We start from the raw sequence: 25,174 nt of genomic DNA, 5'->3' as shown, positions 1-25,174 counted from the left end.
ATGGAAAGTGAATAGGAAAGCATGGATGACCAGAGAAATAATGACAGAGGTGGCTAGGACAATTAGACAGAAAAATGATATGCCAGGGGCGAAAAGTGTTATTATTCCTCGATAATGTATCACTTTCTCAGCTGCTTGACCAAGGAGTGATCCAGAACTTCAAGGTTATGTACAGACAGTGATGAAGCATAGTATAGTATCAGAACTTAACGGGAATGAAGTAACCCTTCAAACACTGACAGAGGGACTGAATGTTCTCCAAGCAATTTCGTGGATAACTAATGAATGGAAACATGTAACAGCCTCAACAATTCATAATTGCTTTCTGAAAGCTGAGTTTTCCGCTAGTGGTGAACATCCCAAAATAGAATCGGATACCCTTCCGGACAGCATGGAAACAACACAACAGTTGATTAATGCAGCAGGTTACAGTACAATTGAACACCTATATCAAAATTGATTCAGATATTCCAACAGATTGTGAGAGTGAAGACACGAAAATGATTCTTCAGTCAATCCAAGGGAAGAAGGACAAAAATGAAGATTCTGACAAAAGCGGGAGTGAAGGTGATGCTAATGACGACTTTGACGAAAATATGGAAATTAATGTGCTGCTAATAACCTCGTACAATGAGGCTCTTGGCTTTGTTAAGTGACTGAAAGGATTCTATTATAAACAAAACGATGAGAAAGGTGTAAATATGACTCAGGATTTAATTGCACATAGTGAAAATATCATTGTTAAACCAAAATGGACAAAACAAACAAACATTAAGGATTTTTTCAAGTACTAATGTTTTACTGTACTGTACTGTGCTAGAGATGGCTACATCTACATGTTGACCTTTTTTTTTTTTTTACGTCGCATCGACACAGATAGGTCTTATGGCGACGATGGGATAGGAAAGGGCTAGGAGTGGGAAGGAAGCGGCCGTGGCCTTAATTAATGTACAGCCCCAGCATTTGCCTGATGTGAAAATGGGAAACCACGGAAAACCATCTTCAGGGCTGCCGACAGTGGGGTTCGAACCCACTATCTCCTGGATGCAAGCTCACAGCTGCGCGCTCCTAAGCACGGCCAACTCACCTGGTACATATTGATTTAAAGTTTCAAAAACTCGTACGTTTGTCTTAATTTTAACATGGTGAACGGTAATTGTGTACAGTGTGCTCAATAGAGGTTTCCATAGAAGTGTCTTTGTCTCTTTAATACAGTACATCGCAGCTGCAGCAGCCCATCTACAACTTTCTCATGTGAGTACAGTGCAATATATTGTACAATACTGTATACAGTATACAATTAAAGGTACATTTGCAAGAATTGTTAACACTTACAATACATGGGTTATTGTGTTCCAACTTATGTTTAATAGTACCAGTTTCGTAACCTCTCTCGGGCGGTCACCCCTTCAGAACAGACATTTATTTTTGTCCCGAAGGTGTCCGTTATAGAGAGGTTTTACTGTACTCTATAAATAGCAAAGGTGTAGAAAAAAGTGGCTTTGTAAAAAATGTGGTGCATTAGTTTTGGAGTGAGATGTACAGAACCAGATATCATCAATAAAATAAATAGCAACAGGCCGAGATGATTTTGGCATGTGGAGAGGGAGCAGGAGAATAGGGCTGTGAAGGCAATACTTAAAAGAAAACCCAGAGGATGCCATTTTAGGGAAGACCAAGATGAGTCAAACAACAGCAAAGACTGGGCCAGGGTTATGTGGGAGACCAAGACCCTCCAGGGGTTGGAATTCCAAAGAGTAAGTCATAAGTAAACATGTACATTTTCGAGGTTAGCATTGTATGATACTCATTAACAATGTTTTCCATAATTCCTTTTCTTTAGTTTACTATACCATTACATTAATTGCTTTTTATTATAAACTTTTCCTATCTTTAGCTTTAAGAACTTGATAATGGTAATTATCTGGCTACTGTGCAAGTTTGCTATGCAGTTTGAGATGTGTAGCTGTTTACTTGTATTCAGGAGAGAGTGGGTTTGAACCCCACTGTCTTCAACCGTGAAGATGGTTTCCCATTTTCACATCATGCAAATGCTGGGACTAGACCTTAATTAAGGCATGGTTACTTCCTTCTCAGTCCTAGCCCTGTCCTATTCCATGACCACTTTTAGACCTGTCTATATATGTGTGAGGTAAAAAAAGAAACCAAACAACAGATATCTGGCTGGAACTTGAGACAATTTTGTGAGAAGAAACATAGGTACTGTGATGGTACATACATATATCACAACCCCTCATTATATTAGTAGCATAAAGTTTATTCAATGTTAATTCATTTCTTATATTAAAGTATAAGCTGGAAGGTTCTCTATATTGGATATTGTCTATTAAATCCTTGTTCAATGCTTAGGAAATCATAACTGATTTAGAGCAGTTAACATTGGAAAGTTTGGATGAGTCACTAGTTTGACAGCTTGAAGTCAAGTTGCAAAGATTTGAATCCACCATGTAAGAAAGGAAGATAGCTACTTAGGAGGGCTTGAGAGGAAAGCATGTCTGTTGGTATCTCTGTATGTTGTTGCTATCCTATCCTATATGATCTCAAGTGCTAGTCAAGAGTCTTTTCTTAACCGAGGTGAAGTTCCGATACTTTTTAATGGGTTAGGTAAGGTCCATAGCAGATATACCAGAACAGCCTCATGCACACACTTTGAGAGAAAAGAAAATTATCATCATCAAATTGGAGGGATCCATTATGGTGAATTCTGGCACTCAAATTCACAGACAATTTTGATCATTAAGTTTGTTAAGCTTTTAGTAGAAGTAGTAAAATTACAATACATACTTTCATTATGAAACACACTAATCTGTTTCGTGGTTCTTATGGCCTGGGTAGTCAAATCAACCAAGCATCACTGACTTGAGGCATCTTGGATTCAGACAAGGAAATTACCAATTGATTAGGATGGTTGGTTAGGCACTTGCCTCTTCTGCTTCGATTTGTGGGGTTGTATCTCCATTCTATAATTACCACTTAATGGAGCTTGAATATAAGAGAATCTTGTCAATAGTAGCATAAATTAAGAATGAAAACCAGGATTAAGGGAGAATTCTCTAATTCCTGTTTATAGTTGGGGAATTTACTGGTATAACTCTTGCTCGGGTATATTTCACGCATCAACATTTCTTGATGATGAAATACAGAAAAAAGTACAGTAGAAGTCCGTTGTAGCGAGAGTTCATAACAGCGAAAAATTTGCTTGCTATAGCGGATTGTCGTTGTATCCGATGTTTGCATAAAATCCAGGAAAAACCCATACACATTAAAAATCTGTATGAAACGGCAATCAGTTTGTTCAAATCTTGTGTTTCCGCAAATGATATCCACACTATGGCTTACTTGTTTGTTATTTTTCGAATTCCGATACTACGTGAAAGTGTATGTTTAATTTCATTCTGAAAAAATGTAGTACTGTATTTCTCCGAAACCAAGATGAACCCCATTTTTTCCTTCAAAAAATTTAAATCGGGACAAAAAGTACTTTGTAAAATCATATGAATGCCTCTGTTGCACATTAGGATTGCGCATTATTAGACTATTTTTAGATGCCGAACGTTGGCTTTCGTGATGCCTTTTGTTGTGGCTGCACAATTTTCTTTATTTCCGCGGGTTTAATGACCATTAACTTAAAATACCGAAGAGAACCCGTTGAAAATTTGCCGGCAATACCTATTCCATGCGTCTTTACAATACGACAATCCATCAGGAAGTTATTCTTCCTGTCTTTAAAACTGTTACTTTTGCTCAGCGTCAGATATAACCGGCTACCGCTACACGCACATCTCGTTTGCCGGCTGGCGATGTATAGGCCTAATAGCGGACGTTGAAGGTCAACGAACGAGTTTACTGCACCACGGTATGGCCATTGCGCCCATGCGTTTTTCGTGCACACACCTCACAATTTCATCTTTGACTTCTTTAATGCATCCTTGTTGCAGACCATTGAATGTATTTTTTGTACAGTACGGTACCATGCGCATTTTTTTAGATCTTTATCTTCACGCTAATGCCAAATATTGGCTTTAGTTAGGCCTATGCCGTATTTTCTTGCGGCTGCACAATTATTCTACATTTCTGAGTGTTTACTAACCATTAACTTAAAATTGGCATCATAATATCGACGAGAACCCGTTGAAAATTTGCCGGCAATACCGTACCTTTTCTACGTATCTTTACAATACGACTATCCATCACAAAAATATTCCTGCTGCCTATAAAACTTAATTTTACTAAGCGTCAAGTACAATAGACACGTTATAACTCTGCCACTGAGTAGCCGGCCTTTCTAAGAATTCAAAGGCTCACATGTTTTGATGCCGTTCTGCAGATTTGAGAAACGGTTTTGTAGAGGCTAATTGAACGTCATTCTCTCTTCACTATTTCCCGAGATCCAGTGATGTTACACACAAAGCTGTACAATAAATAATAAAGAGGCGGTCATTTTTATTGTCAACGAGTTTTGTGTGTGCGTGCGCATGCTGGGGGCAAGAAAAGAAGCAGCATAGTTACCGCGGTAGTTGACTGCTAGGCCGCGATTGCAAGACAGCCCTTGAGTTTTCGCATGAGCTTCTGTGAAAAAAAACGTAGTCTTGGATTTGGAGAAATACGGTATCACTCCAGTGGTTTCTGTGGCAAACACTTCAGTTTTCTTTTTCAAATGGTGTCACCTAACCTAACCGTATATGTATCATGAAAACATATTTGAAACGCTTGTAGAGAAATGATAACCTACTCACTAAAAATTTACATGTAAATAGCCTTTTCGAAATTTAACTAGTAGATGCGAGAAGATATGAACTATCCTCTGAAATCAGTGATGTACTGTGCCATATCTTGAGGTGTATCACATTCTTATTTAATTTCCATATGTAACATCAAAATTAAGAGATCATTTATTTCAATCTTTATTTTTAATAAGTTAACAACTGTAATCGGCCACGTTATTTACGCATTTATTACAAAAATGTGTTATCCCCTTTTATTTTGATTGTTTTAGAGAACAGCAGTCAACGGGTATTTCTAATCGACTGCAAAATCGCCTTTGAATGTCGACGAGAGAGCTCGCAAATGCACATAGTGAGAAAACTATACTATACCGTACCGAAGATGATCGATCGCATATTGTGGCAAATATTTCAGTTTTCTTATTCAAACAGCGTCACCTATCCTAACTTAACCATACTATACATATGATGAAAACACACTTCAAGCGCCAGTAGAGAAACGATAACCTTCTCGCTATGAATTTTCATAATAGCTTTTCCGTAATTTAACCAGACGCGAGAAAATATAAACTAACCTCTGAAATCAACTATGCACTCTGCCATATCTCGAGGTGTATCCCATTCTTACTTAATTGCAGTATTTAGCTTTAAAATTAAGCGGTCGTTTAGTCAGCCTTTACTTTTAACGATTTAACAACCATTATCGGACACGTTATTTATGCATTTATTGCGAAAATGTGTTCTCTTTCATTTCTGTTTTTTTACGGAACACCAGTCGACGGGTATTACTAATCGACTCTGACATCATCTTCGAATGTCGACGAGAGAACTAGCTAGTGGACATAGCAAGAAAACTACACCGAAGGTAATCGATCACTTGCAATATAATCGCGGGGGTGCATAAATATCGGGAATGGAAAAATTCGCGCGCGCTTAACCGCTTGTAATAACGGATGCGTCAATGATAGGGCTCTCGCTGTAACCGAAGGACGATACACAGTTTAATATAGGAATTCTGAAGGGCCAAAAATAAATTGTCGCTATAACAGAGTTCTCGTTATATGCAGTACTCGCTATAGTGGACTTCTACTGTACTTTTGGCATATTTTACATATCATGCATAACAATATTGGCAATAATTATACATCTTAGATTTTCTACAACTTGAAAACTATCCTCCGTGTTTGTTAGGTGCCTCTGATAATGCGCTGTTTAGTTTAAAGGTGCCTTCCCTCTCCTCATCACTTCCTGTCCTCCTGTGTGACATCAGGAAATATGCTGATCAGCATGGTAGTGTATTACCAATTTTTGGTCAGGTTAGATAGTGTAGCTCCTTCGTATACTCTTATGATGTCATCAGCCCAGAATATAATAACGTAATTAAAACACGGTCTATATCAACACAAAACACATTTCTTTGCTAGATCTGGTTCGAGAAAGACATGGAAGTAATTTCTAAATGGAATTACAGATTAGAACTAAATATTTGGGAAAATATGGAAATATTTCTTGTCCAGAATTAAAATCTTGAAAAATTATTACATGAATGAATCTATTGCTGAAAATATTCTATTTAAAATTCTGACATGACACTACTGATCACAATACAGAATAACATATCGCATGTCCAAGCAGCCTCACTATTTTCAGGTATGTTGTAACCTATTTAAAGAAATGATTTGTGCTGATATATACTGTGTTTTTAATACATACTGCAAATCATCAGTGCTGTTTTTAAGTATGGCAGTCATTTTATTATAATTGTGGATCTTATCAGCCCAGAGACTGATTGGATCCTCAAATAGCACCACTAAAGATTATGTGGTTATATAAAAGTAAAATACAGTTGGGTTTTAATTCACTGTACTGTAAACAGAGAAATCCAGAAACAGGCCTGCAAGCTGTAAATTTAGTGTGTCCAATTTTAATGCGCATTACTGGTGAAAGCAAGCTAATGCATTTTAGGAAACAAACAAATTGTGAAAAGCTTTGCATAGGCCAAAAACCAGTAAGTTCCCCATAGTTGAAGAGAAACTGTTGGAGTAAGTACAGATTCTAGAAGCGATGAATATTAATTTCTTCTTGAAACTATGCAATTTGCATGTGCGGTAGCCAAGAAACATGGGTTCAGCTTCTTAGATTTTAAAGTGAGCGGAGGCATGGTTACTGTATTGATAATATGAACGACACTGGATCAACAAACACCACAACCACATCTCATGTATTTAAATGGGAAAGAATTACAAAGAGCACTACTTAAAATGTTAAATTACAAACAGCCCTACCCCATCATGATTTGTACCGTTTAAAACCAAATTGTATTTCGTAAGGAAAAAAAATGTTCCACCTTCAAGTATCCCTTCCACCACAGAGATGCCAGTACAGGGTCTCATAGTTCACACATCTGGAGTGCACCTGATTTATTCACAGATGGCAGAAGTTTACTCAGTTATACTCGGAATGTTTGTAGTCCTTTAGGCTCATGACCTATGAGATATCCTGAAGTTGTTGAGCACAACAGCATTTGATTAAAAAAAATAATCAGTGCTTAATTTGAAGTTCGATGAATTTGGCAAGTGTGCGTGTTGGACGACCAGTCATCCCCTTCACGAGGTAAGGCATATCTTCCGATGGAGCTGGACCCATGACTCCTGCAATATCCAAGTGTAACCAGTCTCCTTTAGGAACAAACTCCTGGAAGGAAAGAAGTTCAAAATTAAAGCAGAAGATAAATAGCTAGAGTAAAAAAGAATTCTATTACAAATTTGGAAAAATAAGTCTCACAATATTTAGTAAGGCAAAAAATGTTCCACCTTCAAATAACCCTTCCAACCACAGAGATACCAGGGATAGATCATGGGTCTGGAGGGTGGTGGTGATTGTTCTGTTAAGGGTTAAAACAAAGGATTATCAGTTCCTGTTTGAATGAATGCCTAGAAGAAGAGTGTGTGTTACAAACAAGGACTGTACAGAATTGCAACATATGCAATTAGTCTGAGGTAACGCATGCCTGCAATTTGAATAATTAACCCTTTACACACAATCTATTTACAGATGCATAAACACTCCTGTGCTGAGTTAATTTCACACTCCTTATCCTCATTCTACACTAAGGCCCTAAGTCAACACAGCTCTCTTCTCCTATTGGTTTCATTAGGTTATGTTTTATACACCTTTACTCTCACCAATAAGATTGTACATGTTTTTTTTTTCTTTATTCTTCTTTATGATAAACCAATGAAAATGAAACATTTTGTTTGTTATAATCATTCAGCATTACAAAACAACAGGTAAGTCTTCTTTCAAATGACAGTACCTCAAACAACTGGAATGTGGAACTACACAGCTGCACGCGTAGTGAAGAACCATTTTGTCAATCGCACCTCAAACAGCTTGAATGTGTAACTAAAAAGTCGGTGTGCATAACTATGAACTACTTCATCAATAACATTACCGTGTGGTAGCACTTGTGACAAACTGTGCTGTCAACAGCACTCTGAAGTTTAACACTCTTATCAGAATTTTTTTAACTGGGAACAAAAATTATATTAGCTTTTTTGTTTGTTTGTGGGATGTCAGGAAGAGATACTGCAATGCGGAAGGCCTCCACATTTGCCGTTTTAATGAATATGCTACTTTTAGTGGGGTCAGCGCCTGAAGTAGAGACGGCACCATCAGGCTCACACCTCCTTCCCCTTCAAGCCGCACTGCTCATGGTCCACCCTAAGGGCAAGGCCGGTTCCCTCTCTATTTGCCTGTGGCACGAGGCTGAACTGGAAGCCACGAGAATGAGTAAAGTGGACTCTTCTGGTCAACTGGTCAACTTCCATTGGAGTTCAAGAAGGCAAAGATAATTTCTATTCTGAAACCTGGCAAACCCAGCAACAAGGTAGAAAGCTATCAACCCATCGCCCTTCTTAGCTGCTGCTACAAACTTTTTGAAAGGTTGATATATAACAGAATAAGTAGCGCAATCCTAGAGCATATTCTAGTTGAACAGGCAGGCTTTAGACCAGGACGTAGCTGCTGTGACCAAGAATTGTCTCTTACATCCTTCATTGAGGCAGGATATCAAATGAAGCTGAAAACATCTGTAGCATTTGTTGATCTCTGACACTGTATGGAGGGAAGGCCTTATCTACAAATTTCTTCATATCATACCATGCAGAACAATGGCTCAATTGATTAACAACATGTTAAATAAGTGATTGGAAGTTCCAAGTAATCACTGGAAGCAAGATAAGCAAAGAGAGGAAGCTAAACAACGGATTGCCCCAAGGATCAGTTCTCTCACCATTATTGTTTAACATATCTCTCTGACCTTCCTGACACTTCATCCAGAAAATTCTGCTATGCCGACGACTTGGCTCTAGCTGAACAAGATCAGGTAATGGAGACGACTGAAGAGATTCTGACCAAAGACCTGTCTTTACTGGAAAATTACTTCAAAATCTGGAGACTTCAACCCAGTGTGAGTAAAACAGAAGTGTCTTGCTTCCATTTAAATAATCGTTTGGCAAACGTGAAATTGAATGTTAGTTTCAGAGGGAGAATTCTTCGCCATAACTGGAACCCAAAATACCTTGGTGTCATCTTGGACCGTACACTATCCTTCATACAACACCTGAACTTAGCACAAAAGTTGAAGTCTCGAAATAACATCCTTCATAAACTGTGTGGAACTACCTGGGGATCTTCAGCCCTGGGTTTGGTGTATTCAAGTGCTGAGTATTGTGCACCTGTTTGGATGAACAGTCATCATACAAGGCTTGTTGACACCCAGCTTAATACCACAATGCGCATCATATCTGGTGCAATCACATCTACTCCAGTTCATTGGCTTCCACTGCTAACTGGTATAATGCCACCTGATCTACGCCGATCTAATGCCCTTATGAAGGAATTCCACAAGATCTCAAGAAATCCTAGTCTACCCGTGAACAGTGACCTTCCACTTCTGAATCTTAATAGACTAAAATCACGCCATCCAACTCTGCGTGATGCTGCTAACATGGATGCCAAGGATTTTAAATCTCTTGATGAGTGGAAAAGTAGATGGGAAGCAGCAACAGATGTGCACCTTCATACCTTCTTCTCAGGTCCCAGACTTCCAAGTGAATCCCACCTACCATGCAAGACCTGGACTGCCCTGAATAGAATCAGAACAGGACATGGCCAGTGCAGAGCCGCTCTCCACAAGTAGAAAAAAACTACCTAATCCAGACTGTGACTGCGGAGCTCCACACCAGACTATTCGTCATATCGTCAGGGAATGTAAGATTCGAGCCTATCCCGCTGATGAAGATGACTTCCTGCTGGTATCTCCAGAAGCTGTACGTTGGATTGAAAAACTTGATATTCAATTGTAAAGCACAAATTACTTTGTTTCTCAGCTATAAATAAGTATACATATTACTGATATTGCCTATATAAACCACACGCTAAAAAAATCTGGATGTATCCAGCCTCTGGACTGTTCTGAAATGACTGGACCATGTATATTATATAAGTCAAGTAATAATATAATAATGACGTGTGGTCCCTAAAGAGGTCTGGTGCAGGTCTTTCAAGCTGACGCCATATAGACGACCTGCGCGTCTATGAGGATGGAGCCTGTGATGAATTCTAATGATGAAGACGGCGCGCACGCTCGCGCACACACACACACACACACCCCCAGTCCCCGAGCCATTGGATTTAACCAATGAAGGTTAAAATCCCTGACCCGGCCAGGAATCAAACCTGGGACCCTCTGGACCAAAGGCCAGCACGATAACCACTTAGCCATGGAACCGGACATAAGTCAGGTGAGATCTGCAAGTTTGGTTCAGTGTGAGTAAGTTGAGCTTAGTTGGTTCTTCTTCTTCTGTAATTCTGTTCCATTCCAGATTCCTTCTTCTTATGTTGGTCTAGATGAAGTCTACCCACCTTGCTTTGGGTCTCAGGTTGATCATCGATCGTCCATCGTTGCAATTCCATCATCTGTTTCAATATCCTTAGTTTTCTACTTCAATTTCCTTCCTGGCATTTTAATTTCTCACTCTGTCTTTCCTGGCACACTTCTTAGGAATTTCACTGGCTTGAATTTTACTCTTTTGTCTTCTTGTCACTATCCAATTCTCCACTGCATATGTCAAATACATGTATAGTACATCTTGTACATAACTTCCTTACATTTCTTTGGTGCCTCCTCCTTCCCAAACTAGATTCCATACATTCTTGTAGAATGCATTCACCTTTTGCTAATTTCTATATCCAGCCTTGCATTTTGCATTAATTTGCCTCCTAGGTATTCCAAGCTGTCCACAATTTCAAAATTATGATTCTTTTCTCTACTATGTCACTTCTTGTTATCACCATCATTTTACTCTTCTCCACACTAAATTTCATATATTTCACAATTTTCTCATTCTTTCCTTAGTGCCCGTTCCCCACACCATAATATCAAATTGCATTACATTCATCTTTCATCAAATGCTCCCTTTGACCCATTCACAAATTTAATTCATTACCGCTATAATAGTGGTGATAACATGCTTCTCTATCTCTGCCCAGTGAATCTGTCGATGTGGTACTGTGTTAATAGCCTAAATATAAATGTATATAAGTGTAAATATATGAGAATGAGCAGATTAAGAAATTTCATCACAAACAGTTATAAACTGGTGAAAAATATCATTCCACAGTGCACTAGTTTATTACTACTCGGAATGACTCACTTTCTCCTGCATGGCACTACAGCCCTGAAGGACCTTAGTCTACGAAGCAACTGCTGCTCAGCTTGAAGGCTTGCAGAATACAAGGTGATGCTTTGTCAGTACAACAAATCCTCTTGGCTGTTATTCTTGGTTTTCTTCACCGGAATTGCCATCCCACTGTCAGATAGCTCCTCAACTGTAATCACTAGGGAGCCGATATTGTTGAAATGTCATCTTTTTTCCCTTTGCATTATGACGTTCAGTAGTTTATAAATTCATTCTATGATACAACAAACAACAGTAAAACATTTTTATTTTGCATTTTTTGTCGATTTGAGATGATCAGTCATTACTTCAACTTTCAAGAAGGTTTTATATGTGAATAATTTTGAAGAATTTTTAGATTATTTAAAAATATTTTCAAAAAATTTATGCATGTACTCTTTATTGTCAGGCTGATAAAAGTCCACAATTGGCAACATCAAAAATTATACATTTTTCTTACATATGATTAAATTTGGTACATATCTTTCATGACCAAGCAAATTGACCAGTAATAATTGTTGGTGACTAAGAAAAGGCAAGAAAAGGATTTATATCTGTGAGTCTTGTGTTTCCAAGATATGTGACGGAACACAATACAGAACTGTGATAATTAGGAGGAAGTATTTCCTAACATGTCTCAAGTACAAGGAACGCACTAGCCTTCGCATCCGCCCCTACAGCCAGTCATTTAACCCCGTGTACCTCAAGGCCAAGAACAAATAGAAATGAGAAGGGACTGGAAACAGCAGTTATATAACTTTCCGCTTTAGTACAGAATTATCCGCCCAAGTAGTTCTCTGTATGAAAAATGCCAAAAGTGAAATCACCCCAAGCATATTTTTAATTCAGCTAATGAATGAATTTGGGAAAGACATGTTTACAACAGATGGGCATGTTATATTTTGTACATTGTGCAGTGTTAAAGTGAGTGAGGAATGGAAGTTTGTTGTTCAACAGCACTTTAAACATGAAAGCTATAACGAGTGTGAAGAACAAGTGTTCCCATGTTCCTCGAGGCCATCCAGCAAATCATTACATCCATATTTATATACACTTCTAAGTAAATTAGGAGATAATTATTTCTGTAAAAATGAGAGCTGTGCATTGAACAAAACAGGGATATATTACTAATGTAACACCACTGTTACACAGTCACAAGAATTCAGTTCGGTTAAGTATTTTAAAGTCATTTTTTAATTATTTTATAGCATTTTTCCATAAATTTAAGGGCATTTTATTGATCATTTTCAGGGATTTTTTTTAGGTCAACAACATTTGTCCCCTAGTAATCACGTAGGCTGAGTAGACCTTGAACCAACCCCCAAGTCCAGGTAAAATTCCCCAACTTGGCTGAGAATTGAACCCGGGGCCTCTGGGTGAGAGGCAGGCACAGTACCCCTAGACTGCTGGGCCGGCAACTTGGAATAGCTATTTGTGACAATGTATAATGTGAAGAGGCAAGGTTCAAGACAACAAAAATCCTCAGGTTCCTATATAGGATTTTAAGAAGCTTAGTTCAGTCTGTACTGACATATAGCGTAGCTGCTTGGCATCCCGCAATAGCAGAGAACATGAGCAAGCTGCAGAGAGTACAGTGCTGCACCAAAAGGCTAATTAACCATCACTCCTCCCAACCAATAAGGTTACTTTCCATTGAGGCAAAAGTCAAACAAAATGACCTGATTTTTCTCTAGAAATCCCCCTCTGCCTCTACAGACATAGATCCCTTCCAATGTCTACTGCTCAGCGCAGTTAGGCAAAGGATTTACCTTTTTTCTGCCTTTCGCCTATACCTCTGCTTTTCCAAGTTTTTATTGGTGTTCCATAAAGCTATGGAACTCGCTGTCAGACGATGTCAAGAGAACTTGCTTTTTTCAAAATTTCAGTTGTACAGAGAGAAAAAATAATTTAATGGGAATTGCTGCATGTGTCTGTGAAAGTGATATGTCGATATGTCAGTCAAGAATGAGTGAATGAACTGATAGAGAGTATAAATGAGCAGTGAGAACTCAATGTATACATGAATACCTTGTACAATGTTATTTAAGTACTTTGAAAACCATGGAAGTATTGTAAATAATATCTCGTTTTAAGACAGGTCTAGGGAACATATTTTCATGTACATAGGGCTCACTCTTTTTCTCTAGACATTCCTTATTTCTGCTCAGAATTGTGATAAAGAAACTACATATACTAAAGATTACAGTTACAGTTACTCCATGTTACTTTTGCAATCTGGAAGTTAAAAAAAAGTGGCTCATAGTATTAACATAAATAAATTAATGAATACTGGATTAAAGCCACTATATTTATTTAATGAAGCCGAGCTTACAGCCAAATTGCACTGGCCTTCATAAAGGCATGTTAAGTTCTGTCTGATGAAAGCCAATGCAATTTGGATGAAAGCTCGGCTTCATTAAATAAATATAGGAGCTTTAGTCCAATATTCATTTATTTATTTACAGTTCAAGAGATCTCCACACTACAATGATTCTCATTCTGTCTCTAAGTTGAACTATTAACATACTACCGAAGAGATCTGAACTAAAGTGTGGAGTCATTATTTTGCATGCATTCTTAAAGGGAAGTACCGCTTTACGTCCCACTAACTACTTTTACAGTTTTCAGAGGCATCAAGGTGCCGGAATTTAGCCCCACAGGAGTTCTTTTACGTGCCAGTAAATCTACCAAAATGAGGCTGACGTATTTGAACACCTTCAAATACCACCGGACTGAGCCAGGATTGCACCTGCCAAGTTGGGGTCAGAAGGCCAGCACCTCAACCGCCTGAGCTACTAGCCCGACTTTGTATGAGGACTGTGCACACAAGAGGATTAAGAATCTCCAAAGACATGAAATATGGGCAAGTAGCTCAAAATACTGGTTATAACTTCTAGCTCAGCAGTATGCAAGACATCTATTCTACACCTGCATGGATTAAAGGCTTGCATTACTTTTACACTATTTTAATAATCTTTTCTGTGATGCGAAGACTAGGACTCACCTTAAGAAAGGCAGCTGCTGTACATGATCCCCCAACTTTGGCTTTGCCCACGTTATTTAAATCAGCAGATGGATAATCTGAAACACAATTGGGAAGCATTGTGTGTTAATGGTATGGTATACTGTATATTAGTTGACATAAAAAGTATAAGAGGACAGTCAGAAGCAAAAATTAGGCACTACAAAGCTATAAACAAAATTAGGGATGCATTTTATTTTTACTGCACTTGGATAATTGGAGGATTGGGCTTCTGTTTAGTTAACTATGAATTATTCTTACAAAATTCTTCATCAAGTATAGAATGCATTAGGTGTAACAGTTGAAGCACCTGTGTGGCTAAAGCATGATACTGTCCTGTATTAGCTGATGTAATTTACACATTATTTTCAAGATCTTCGAATTGTGAAGAGATGCAAATGTGTCGTGGAAAATATGGTTCTTCTTTCCCGTATTTTACTCCATCTTTCCATCACTCTTTTCTCATCATTGTCTTTATGCTTTATGCTTTTCTTTTGTAATTTTTATATAATAACAATAATGATAATAATTCACCAGCATTGCAAATTGATTAAAATAATCAAATATGAATAAAATACTTAATCATTTAGTTTAATTTCCGGGTTGAACCGTGTTGTAGTTGTCTGTACATCACGTACAGTTTGCCGACATTTTGAATACACTGCAGTATTGTTTGTCAAGGCGACTGAAATACCCCTACTTGATCTGAGGTAATCAGTCTCCCAGGCAGCAATTTACACTACTAGAGTGGCCCTGACCATGGCCTTTTATATCCTAGCCTTTCTGGTTAACGTAAGCCCTGGCTGTCTCGTGAGCATTATAGACCAAGGTCAGGGCCACTAGTAGTGTAAATTGCTGCCTAGGAGACTGATTACCTTGGACCGAGTAGGGGTATTTCAGTTGCCTTGACAAAGAATACTGCAATGTATTCAAAACATCGGCAAACTGTACGTGATGTACAGACTACAACATGGTTCAACCCAGAAATTAAACTAAATAATTCTTCACACCTTGGAAGCTTCATCTCTAAAATACTTAATCGCCTCACACTTGGGTGTAAATTGTAATCTAATTCAAAATATCTGAATATACAACTGAAAACATACAGTAATTGAATAACTTAATAAAAATAATATTATGAAATGTCTGTAGTATGGGCGCCAGAGTCCACCAGAATGGATCCCTCAAATTTTGATAGAGCATGATAATTTTTTCTCTCCCAGGGTGTGTACATATAGCTGCGTACTGGTACATCTGCTTCAGGCCTTACCTAACCTCCTGAAAACAACTAAATAGGTAGGAACTGCACCTAGAGTCATCAATAACTCCACTGATTCGAAAATAACTAACTATATTCTAAATAACATCCATGCATGAGCACCTCATCAACACACAAAAATATACATAAAATGTTTTTTTTTCCGCCAACATTCTGCATCACCTAAAGGTACCAATTTTTCTTCCCCTGAAATCACTTTAAAAATGATCCCATGCAGCTCCTTAAACCTCTGCAGCCATCCGTTACTTGCCTTAAAATTAGATTCACCAAGCAACTTAGCGAAATCTAAAGCTTTTTGACATATCAAGGGGCCATTAATTGGAATGTTCTGCGCATGCATCTCATTAAACTACCACAGTGTAGCACTGTCCACATTGTCAGCAGCAGCCATCTTCATTTTTTTCTTGAGGGTTAAACTAGCCACCTAGAAAACTTTCTTCAATTTCTTTCCATTTTTTTAAGGAACGCAGCCAACGTCGATTGTGCAAGTCCATACTTCCTCGATACGTCTACCTGTTTCATCCCGTTATCAATGTCTTTGAAAATTTCCAGTTTAGTCTCTAAGCTTATCTGTTTCTGAGTTCCAGCCATTGTCCAGATCTCATTAGCCAAGTCCAAAACGTATTTATCACCTTCAAAATATGGTATTTACAGATTGCACAGATCATGTAAATAAACTTCATACAAGCTCAACACAACACTCCTGACTGCAACTCAAGCTCAATAATGTACAGACTACAACAGTTAACACTGTTTCAAACACAGGAGCTCTTTGACTCTTGCTACTTGCCACTGAGCACAGCTTGCCACGGCTATTCGCTACCTGCTTACTGCCAGCAAAGTATGTAGGGAAGTTTCCAAGAATACAGCACTGAAATTCAAGAGATTTAACAAACAACATGTACTGTTATGGTCAGATTCTTAGAAGCAGAAAATAGTAAGATCCTCAGAACTTTGTCATCGTTATAACAGGATGTTACTAAAATTACTTCATCATTCTAATGAGGGGTAATTAACATAGTAAATCTGCTGGGACCATATAAAATGATCGCTGTAACCGGGTTTATCGTTGTATCAGTAATCGTTCTAAGGAGGTTTGACTGTATGCTCGAACAGGAGGAAAACTCCAAAATATGCATTGTTAAGATAAAACTGCTCCAAATATGCTAATGCATAATTATCCTAAACCTGGTTATAATGTAATATTTACCTCTGTATGTCTTATCATTTGTATTAAGCTGAAGATGACCTTAACATACATCAAAACATGTCCTTTAGACACAATGACTGTATAGACCATTTAATTTAAGTGGTGTACATTTTTGTATATAAAAATATTCTTAAAACTTATTTACAAGTATACTAGAGGACCTGTGCTGCTTTGCAGCATTTGTTATAAATAGGTCAGATAACTCGTCTTGATATGCCTGTCGTAGTCATATTGTTTTGCCTGCCTTTTCCAATGGTTTCACGAACAAGAAGCGCATTCTGGTATACCGCAGTTCATAGTCAGAATTCATCCATTCTGATGTCATCATGCCGTCCATTTGGTAAAAATCTATCCACATGTTCATTCTTTAAATCCTGCAATTCTTGATGTAAAATTTGATATTGTGTCATAGTAGGCAATGGTATTTTTAATTGCAGTTCTTCTATGTAGAACGGTTGCCTTGTTAGCTCATAGGTTAGTCTCGAAGGAGCGTTTTTTACCAGGCAGTGTAGCTAGGTTATCCTTCGATAGATGTTCCCAGATAATGTTTAATGCGTATGTCATGATGGGGTCTGTTTGTACGTAGACTTTTTTCCCTTAGCAGCATGTAAGTTATTAGGAACACTCTGCCATCTGTTGAGTATATTTGGAAGCTGGGAAAGATTTGAGAATCAAAGAGTATCTATGAGGGAGTATATTGTTCCTTGATCAGAGGAAGTGCATACTCTCTGACTTGACAGGTAGTAATCAAACATGGCTGCATGCAATGACATTGCTAAGGATGAAAATCACACATATCAGAATATTAATTAAAGTATTAGTCACTTAGCAACCTGCTAAGTACAGAAATGTATTGCGGGTTACGGTAATTCTCGCCTGCAGTTATTGGAGTGATCATTTAATGAATTGATTTTATGATTACTCAGAGGTTGGCTGAACTTAGAGACCTATCAATGTTTCATGATTCACTGGCAGATAATTCTGGAGAAAATAAAACAAAAATGAAGCAAATCGGTCCAGTATATATATGTATGTAAAGAAACTAATGAGATAAAAGATATTGACAGTTATAATAAAAATCAATATTTGAAATGTTCATCATTCTTCAGTCTAGTTGTAGTAACATGAATACTTATTTGAACAGAAATAAGTCCAGATTTGAACAAAAATTTGTTTGGCTGGAAGAGTTCCTTAAAAAATTAGGTGGACTCTTTTTAATGAACTGTCAAATGTTTTCTGTCGTTTCAATTCTGGAACAGAGTGAAAATTTGGGCTCCGTATTTCTTCATGACGAGTAAAAAATACTAACCAGGAATTCACTCTTCCCTCCAACCTCGTGCATATGTAGTTCAGGTTGGGTTGATGTTGACCTTCATTAAAAACAGTCCACCTAATCATCAGATTCTATCAAATCAAACTTTGAATTTTAAAAAATGAATTGATGAATATTATTAAGAAATGTAAAAACATTTGTTTAAATTCTGTTTTTCCCAAAGTTCTCTCTATGCTTCAAATTTAACTGACTCTGATAATTCATCTTATAGTAATGCTTTCTATTTTAAACCTACTTTTCTCAAGGGCGAATTCCCTTTCTTGGGCAGCGAAATAAATGATTATGGACTGTTCCATTGCCAGCAAATCGTATGAATAAAAATGGCACTGTATCCGAAGGAACTACATTATATCCTACTTAAAACTATATTCTAAGGTCAGTGAGTTGTTGGCCAGATGTTTTGTGCCTTTCCCCTGTTTACTCTGTGAGTGTGTTCATCTGTTGGTTTACGCATTTTACTTGTGAGCAGAACTCTTATGACCTGTGAAAATTGAGTAATTACTGTTAATACTTGGGTTAAAGATAAGCTCATGAAAATTTATATGATTTGTAGGCTTAAGCCCACTCATATGATCGTTTCGTGTATTGTCTTGTATTGTCAACTGTTGATTGTAAATTAAACTCTTGCTGGCTACAATCAGATGTTGTTAGACATAGTCATGGATGCCGTTCAGCCGGTCTACTAACTCCCATACGTAATCTGTCGCCGGCTGCTCCCGATCTGGTGCCGATCCAAACATCAGGTCGTATGGCAGGTGTAGCTCCCTCCCGAAGATCCTGAAGCCCATACTGGCAGGTGTCATGCCCATCTTCTTTTTGGGTGGAAGCCCTATAAGATATCAAAAAGAATGGGACCCTTTCATGCCAGTCCTTCTGATGTGCTGAAACCTTCCGAGGTGCTCCTAAATAGTCTTTATGAAATGCTCTGACTGAGGGTGGAGGAGGGTGGGAAGTGTTGTTTGAGTTTATTTTTTTCCTTTTGCTATTTCCTTTATGTTGCACCGACACAGATAGGTCTTATGGCAGCGATGGGATAGGGAAGGCCTAGAAGTGGGAAGGAAGCGGCCATGGTCTTAAATAAGGTACAGCCCCAGCATTTGCCTGGTGTGAAAATGGGAAACCATGGAAAACCATCTTCAGGTCTGCCGACAGTGGGATTCGAACCTATTATATCCTGGATGCAAGCTCATAGCTGCGCGACTCAAACTATATGGCCAACTCGCCCGGTTGAGTTTTTCAAACTCCCAAACATTGTAGAACTTCCCGCATCAACCTCGACTCAAAGTTCCTGCCCTGGTAGCTATGCAGTTCCCTTGGCACACCGAGGTGGCAGAAGAACTTCTCCACCAAGACGGCGGGTATTGTCGATGTCTCTCGATTAGGGATAGCATAGACCTCTGGCCACTTGGTGAAGTAGTCCATGGCCAGCAGTAGGTAATGATCCCCTGCGTTGGATTCGGGGAATGGCCCAGTGATATCGATGGTGATCTTCTCAAAAGGTGCTCCGACATTGTACTGCACCATCTGGCTCCTACTTCTGGTACGTGGGCCTCGACTCACAGCAAAGGTGTCACACATCTGGCATGTCCTCCTCAGATGCACCCAGTAGTAACGCTGTCGGGGACGTGGTCTAAAGTCTTGTTCACACCCAGGTGAGCGGCAGTGACGCCCACGTGCAACTCGGTTGCCACTTCTTTCCTCATACCCCTGGGATTATCAGCTGGGCAATCTGCTTCCTGCCATCGGTAGACTCCCACACACGTGTAGGACCCTGTCGTTGAATCTCAAGAACTTTGAACGAAGACATTTTCTAGTGGACTAAGCTACTTGGCTATGGGAGTGGGATAAATGGAAATATTATTACATTAAAAAAAAAAAAAACCATACACAAAGAGAGAGAATGTGTGTTTCTCTAACCTGCTACTTGATTTGTGAAATGTTGCCATAGAGGCATCCTCCAGACTCGATCTCCAGTGTCTGCTCCAGCCTTCTGGAGTTGCTTCCACAGAACATTAGAATTGCTGAACACGCCTGTTGCAGACTGTCCAAGAGCCACTCGGATAGCACCTGAAACATTCACACAACTTCAAATGTTACAGTGCATTCTGCTATAAATTCTACAGAATAGTTACCGTATTCCAATGTCAAAATACAAAACATTCTTTCCAATAATACTACAAAATATGATTATTACTACAACTACTGATCACCTCTATGCATTCAAAAATTTCCTTATCCTAGAAGAAATGAACTCTAAAAATACGTATTTACAGAGATCTGATAACAAGATATTAAGGCCCGGTTTCATCAACACATGTTAGTACTTAACAAGCTCTAAAATCATTTTAATATACAGTTTAACAAAATTTGCGTTTCATCAACAACTGTTAATGTTAACATATGTTAAACTTCATGTTAAAGTTAACATCAGCCATTTCCCGTGTTCGATGGCTAACATTAGCATTTAGCAACCTGTTCCAAGATGGCTGCCGTGAATCGCCCTTTTGATGCGGAATTACTCTATTTAGATCTTTTGTACAATAATTCTTATCGAATAATAGTTTTGCGTAATCTATAATCTTCATTTCCGTATTGACAATTGCACAATTAAAAATAGGAGAGGATTTCCACCAATCAATACTTATTTATTGTATATATTAAACTACAGGACCGGTTTCGACCTCATATTCAAGGTCATCTTCAGTTGAACCATACATACATATTTATATAATGAAGCTTTGATTAAGATTGTGGTGTTGAAGGAATGCCATATGATGATGATGTACATTTAGTTACATACAAATGGGGCACGTCTTAGCGTGAACTGGCGTATATGTCATTCTGTACAATATTGCAACTGTATGTCTAAAATGTTGAAGGTCTTAAAACTAGTGTATAAAACACGTCTTTTCCTAAACTAACTTATATATATGTACAAGATAAAAACAATATATAAAAACACTTCATGCATATGAACATTCGTTCTTGCTTGGTGGTCAATACATCGACTAACTTCCGTATTTAAGTCTTATTCACAGTTGTACACTTCAGCTGCTATTCTTGGAGTTTGTAAAATTGCATGGATAAAAGTTTTGTCTTCCTGTGCGTATGTGAGATAAAACACTTTCAATTTTAAAAAGGTGCCAAATGTATGGATGAAATTCAAGTAAAATATGTTCAGCTCTGCTGTGTGTGTTGCCCTTTTATTAGAACCAATTCATGTTGTCTTTTTGGCATCCGTAAATTTGGATGACATTGGTTTCAAAGTAGTGGCTCCTTTCCCATTTGTAGCTGTGCAATGATATGTTTATCTGTGGAAGATAAGATTGAGTTATAAGTGATATTGTGTGGAGGAATGTCTAAGGGTTATGTGTGTGAATTGGAATATGTACTTACTGTTGTTGGTGTAGCTGAGTTGTGTTTGACATGCGAGCTTGTAATGTACTACTTCGTGTTCTTCTTGGGCTTATACTAGCTGCTGTGAGGGGAAGGGAAGGAGGGGTAGGGAGAGTTGTTGTTGTGGGGGTAGGGATGGAGCTGGGTGTGTTGTTTGGTGTTTTTCTGTTGCTTGTTGCGTTCTGTTTATCGATTAACTTAAGGTAAGGGTTTTTTAGGGCGGGGATAACTGTATTGAAGATGATGTTAGTTTTTTCTGTGATTTCATTTATGTTGTAATTTGGATTGGTGTACTGATCTAGAGTGATGTAAAATAACACATAAACGCAGTGAAACACAATTATTTTTCCTCAATAGGACAACATGTCGCAGACTATAAACACAGTTTTACAAACATCGATAACGATATGCAAATCCTAAACATAAACCCCAAAGGCCCCCTGCTCAACATAACAGAAGAATTTTACATCACTCTAGATCAGTACACCAATCCAAATTACAACATAAATGAAATCACAGAAAAAACTAACATCATCTTCAATACAGTTATCCCTGCCCTAAAAAACCCTTACCTTAAGTTAATCGATAAACAGAACGCAACAAGCAACAGAAAAACACCAAACAACACACCCAGCTCCATCCCTACCCCCACAACAACAACTCTCCCTACCCCTCCTTCCCTTCCCCTCACAGCAGCTAGTATAAGCCCAAGAAGAACACGAAGTAGTACATTACAAGCTCGCATGTCAAACACAACTCAGCTACACCAACAACAGTAAGTACATATTCCAATTCACACACATAACCCTTAGACATTCCTCCACACAATATCACTTATAACTCAATCTTATCTTCCACAGATAAACATATCATTGCACAGCTACAAATGGGAAAGGAGCCACTACTTTGAAACCAATGTCATCCAAATTTACGGATGCCAAAAAGACAACATGAATTGGTTCTAATAAAAGGGCAACACACACAGCAGAGCTGAACATATTTTACTTGAATTTCATCCATACATTTGGCACCTTTTTAAAATTGAAAGTGTTTTATCTCACATACGCACAGGAAGACAAAACTTTTATCCATGCAATTTTACAAACTCCAAGAATAGCAGCTGAAGTGTACAACTGTGAATAAGACTTAAATACGGAAGTTAGTCGATGTATTGACCACCAAGCAAGAACGAATGTTCATATGCATGAAGTGTTTTTATATATTGTTTTTATCTTGTACATATATATAAGTTAGTTTAGGAAAAGACGTGTTTTATACACTAGTTTTAAGACCTTCAACATTTTAGACATACAGTTGCAATATTGTACAGAATGACATATACGCCAGTCCACGCTAAGACGTGCCCCATTTGTATGTAACTAAATGTACATCATCATCATATGGCATTCCTTCAACACCACAATCTTAATCAAAGCTTCATTATATAAATATGTATGTATGGTTCAGCTGAAGATGACCTTGAATATGAGGTCGAAACCGGTCCTGTAGTTTAATATATACAATAAATAAGTATTGATTGGTGGAAATGCTCTCCTATTTTTAATAGTTTTGCGACGTAATGACTTTGAAAACCTGATGGATGCAGAATTTCTTCAAAGATACAGGTTATTGAAAATAGTCGTTGCTAAGGTTGTTGATGAAATATGAGTGAGGTTGGAATATTCTATGAAGAGAAACTTACCTCTTTGTCCAACGTTGCAGGTACTGATAACATTAAAATTTTTTGCTACTGGTTCTTTTCACATAATGGTCGGAGACAATGCTGGAATTTCTAAAGCCACTGTTAGTAAAGTTGTTTGTCGAGTTTCTGCAGCAATAGCATCCATGAGAAGGAGGTATGAAACATTTCTTTCAGTAGAAGAACGTCGGCAAATTATCTGAAACTTCTATGAAATAAGCCATTTTCCTGGTGTTCTAGGTGCAATAGGTTACACACATGTAAGAATTCAATCACCTGGAGGCAATAGGGCCGAAATATATCGTAACCGGAAGAGATAATTCTCTGTTACTGTTCAGGGATATTGTTGCTAGGTGGTCTGGTTCTGTACACGACACTACAATATTTAATAACTCCCATATCAGAGCACAGTTTGAACTGGGGACAATTAACCAAGGTATTTTGGTAGGTTATACTGGATACCTGCTAAGAAAGTATCTTTTAACCCCATACATCCAGAAGGAAGATCTCAAAACCGTTACAATCTAGCGCATATCAGGACATGGAACTGCATGGAAAGGATGATAGGGGTCTGGAAAAGATTTACTGTTCTTAGCCAGGGATTTCGGATCAAATGCCCGACAGCCTTAACCATTATTGTGGTGACAGCTGTGTTGCACAACATCTCAGTGCTGACTAGAGATGAACTTCTTCGAGATGACTTACCATTATACCAGTGCATAAGGCAAAGGAGAAATAGGAATGAAAGGATTGAAAATCATCCCACTGAAGCTGATAATGAACACACAGCAGTAGCCTATAGGAATGCAACTGCTCAACAACACGTTGCTCGTAAGTACTGCACATGTAATTTTTATTTAAAAAATAACATTAACAAGAATACAGAATATTAGTTATTTACAATGATTGTTAATTGATTATAATCACTGGCAATTTGCCATCTTTTTTCTTTTAAATAGAGAAGTTTTCCTGTAGGGCTTCTTGTTGCATCTTCTCAGTCTGTTGTTTTACCTCTGAGTTTCTTTTTGCATCTGAAGTAATCCTATTTCATGACTGTATTTTTCTTGTATTAACTTCATTTCTTTTTTGCAGAGAGATGTCCTGCCCTCAGCAAGTGCAGCAATGTTGCTACAGCAAAGACTGGCCTCTGAGTAAAGATGACCAAGAAAAATGTTTAAACATCTGCAATAATGTTTATGACTTTCTCAGTGTGAAAGAGTTGACTGCTTCGTAGGATTTTCTGCACAGGTTTTATCTTTGACCTGGAAAAAAAAAAAAAAAAAAAAAAAAAAATGTAAGAAAGAAAAAATATAAATTGCTGAAAACAGGTAAATGAACACCTGTGACATTGGTGACTATGTTGTGTAAGGCAGGCCATACACTTGTCTGTATTGCACAGATTGCAGCCCTTACCCACACTGTGTTCGTCATGACAAATTGGAGGGGGAAGGGCAAGGTGGATGCGTAGACGAGTCTTGTGCAAAAGATCTGTGGTATGAAAAGTGAACAGTATGATTATATTAGAGTTAAAATCAGTGCATTGTTAAAAAGGCACAATATAACAAAAGTGATCTGAATCACAATACCACATGTTGGGACAATTCCTGAAAACTGTGTATGTTGCTATTATTATTGTTCACTGTTGCCTATATGATTACTACAGGTAGTAGTAGATCATAGTGTTTGATTTCCCATGTATTTATTTCAGCTTTAGGTTTATTTTTGTATGTCAATGTGTAAAGGGGAA

The 25,174-nt window shown here is 38.0% G+C and overlaps 1 protein-coding gene across 1 annotated transcript in view; it reads right to left on the bottom strand.

The window, feature by feature from the left end:
* Window positions 1-6,939: 6,939 nt before the first annotated feature.
* The window catches only part of LOC136856731 (cytosol aminopeptidase), a 187,581-nt gene continuing 169,346 nt past the window's right edge, over window positions 6,940-25,174 (bottom strand). Inside the window, exons 9-11 of the mRNA XM_067134808.2 lie at window positions 20,250-20,399; window positions 14,493-14,569; window positions 6,940-7,439 (exon numbers count right to left, since the gene is read on the bottom strand). Coding sequence (XP_066990909.2) covers window positions 7,287-7,439; window positions 14,493-14,569; window positions 20,250-20,399 — 380 coding nt within the window. The 3' untranslated portion in view covers window positions 6,940-7,286. The remainder of the gene's footprint in view (window positions 7,440-14,492; window positions 14,570-20,249; window positions 20,400-25,174) is intronic.

The sequence above is a fragment of the Anabrus simplex genome, chromosome 1, assembly GCF_040414725.1.
Source record: "Anabrus simplex isolate iqAnaSimp1 chromosome 1, ASM4041472v1, whole genome shotgun sequence".
Taxonomy (NCBI): domain Eukaryota; kingdom Metazoa; phylum Arthropoda; class Insecta; order Orthoptera; family Tettigoniidae; genus Anabrus; species Anabrus simplex.
This window is presented reverse-complemented; position numbering and strand designations above follow the sequence as displayed.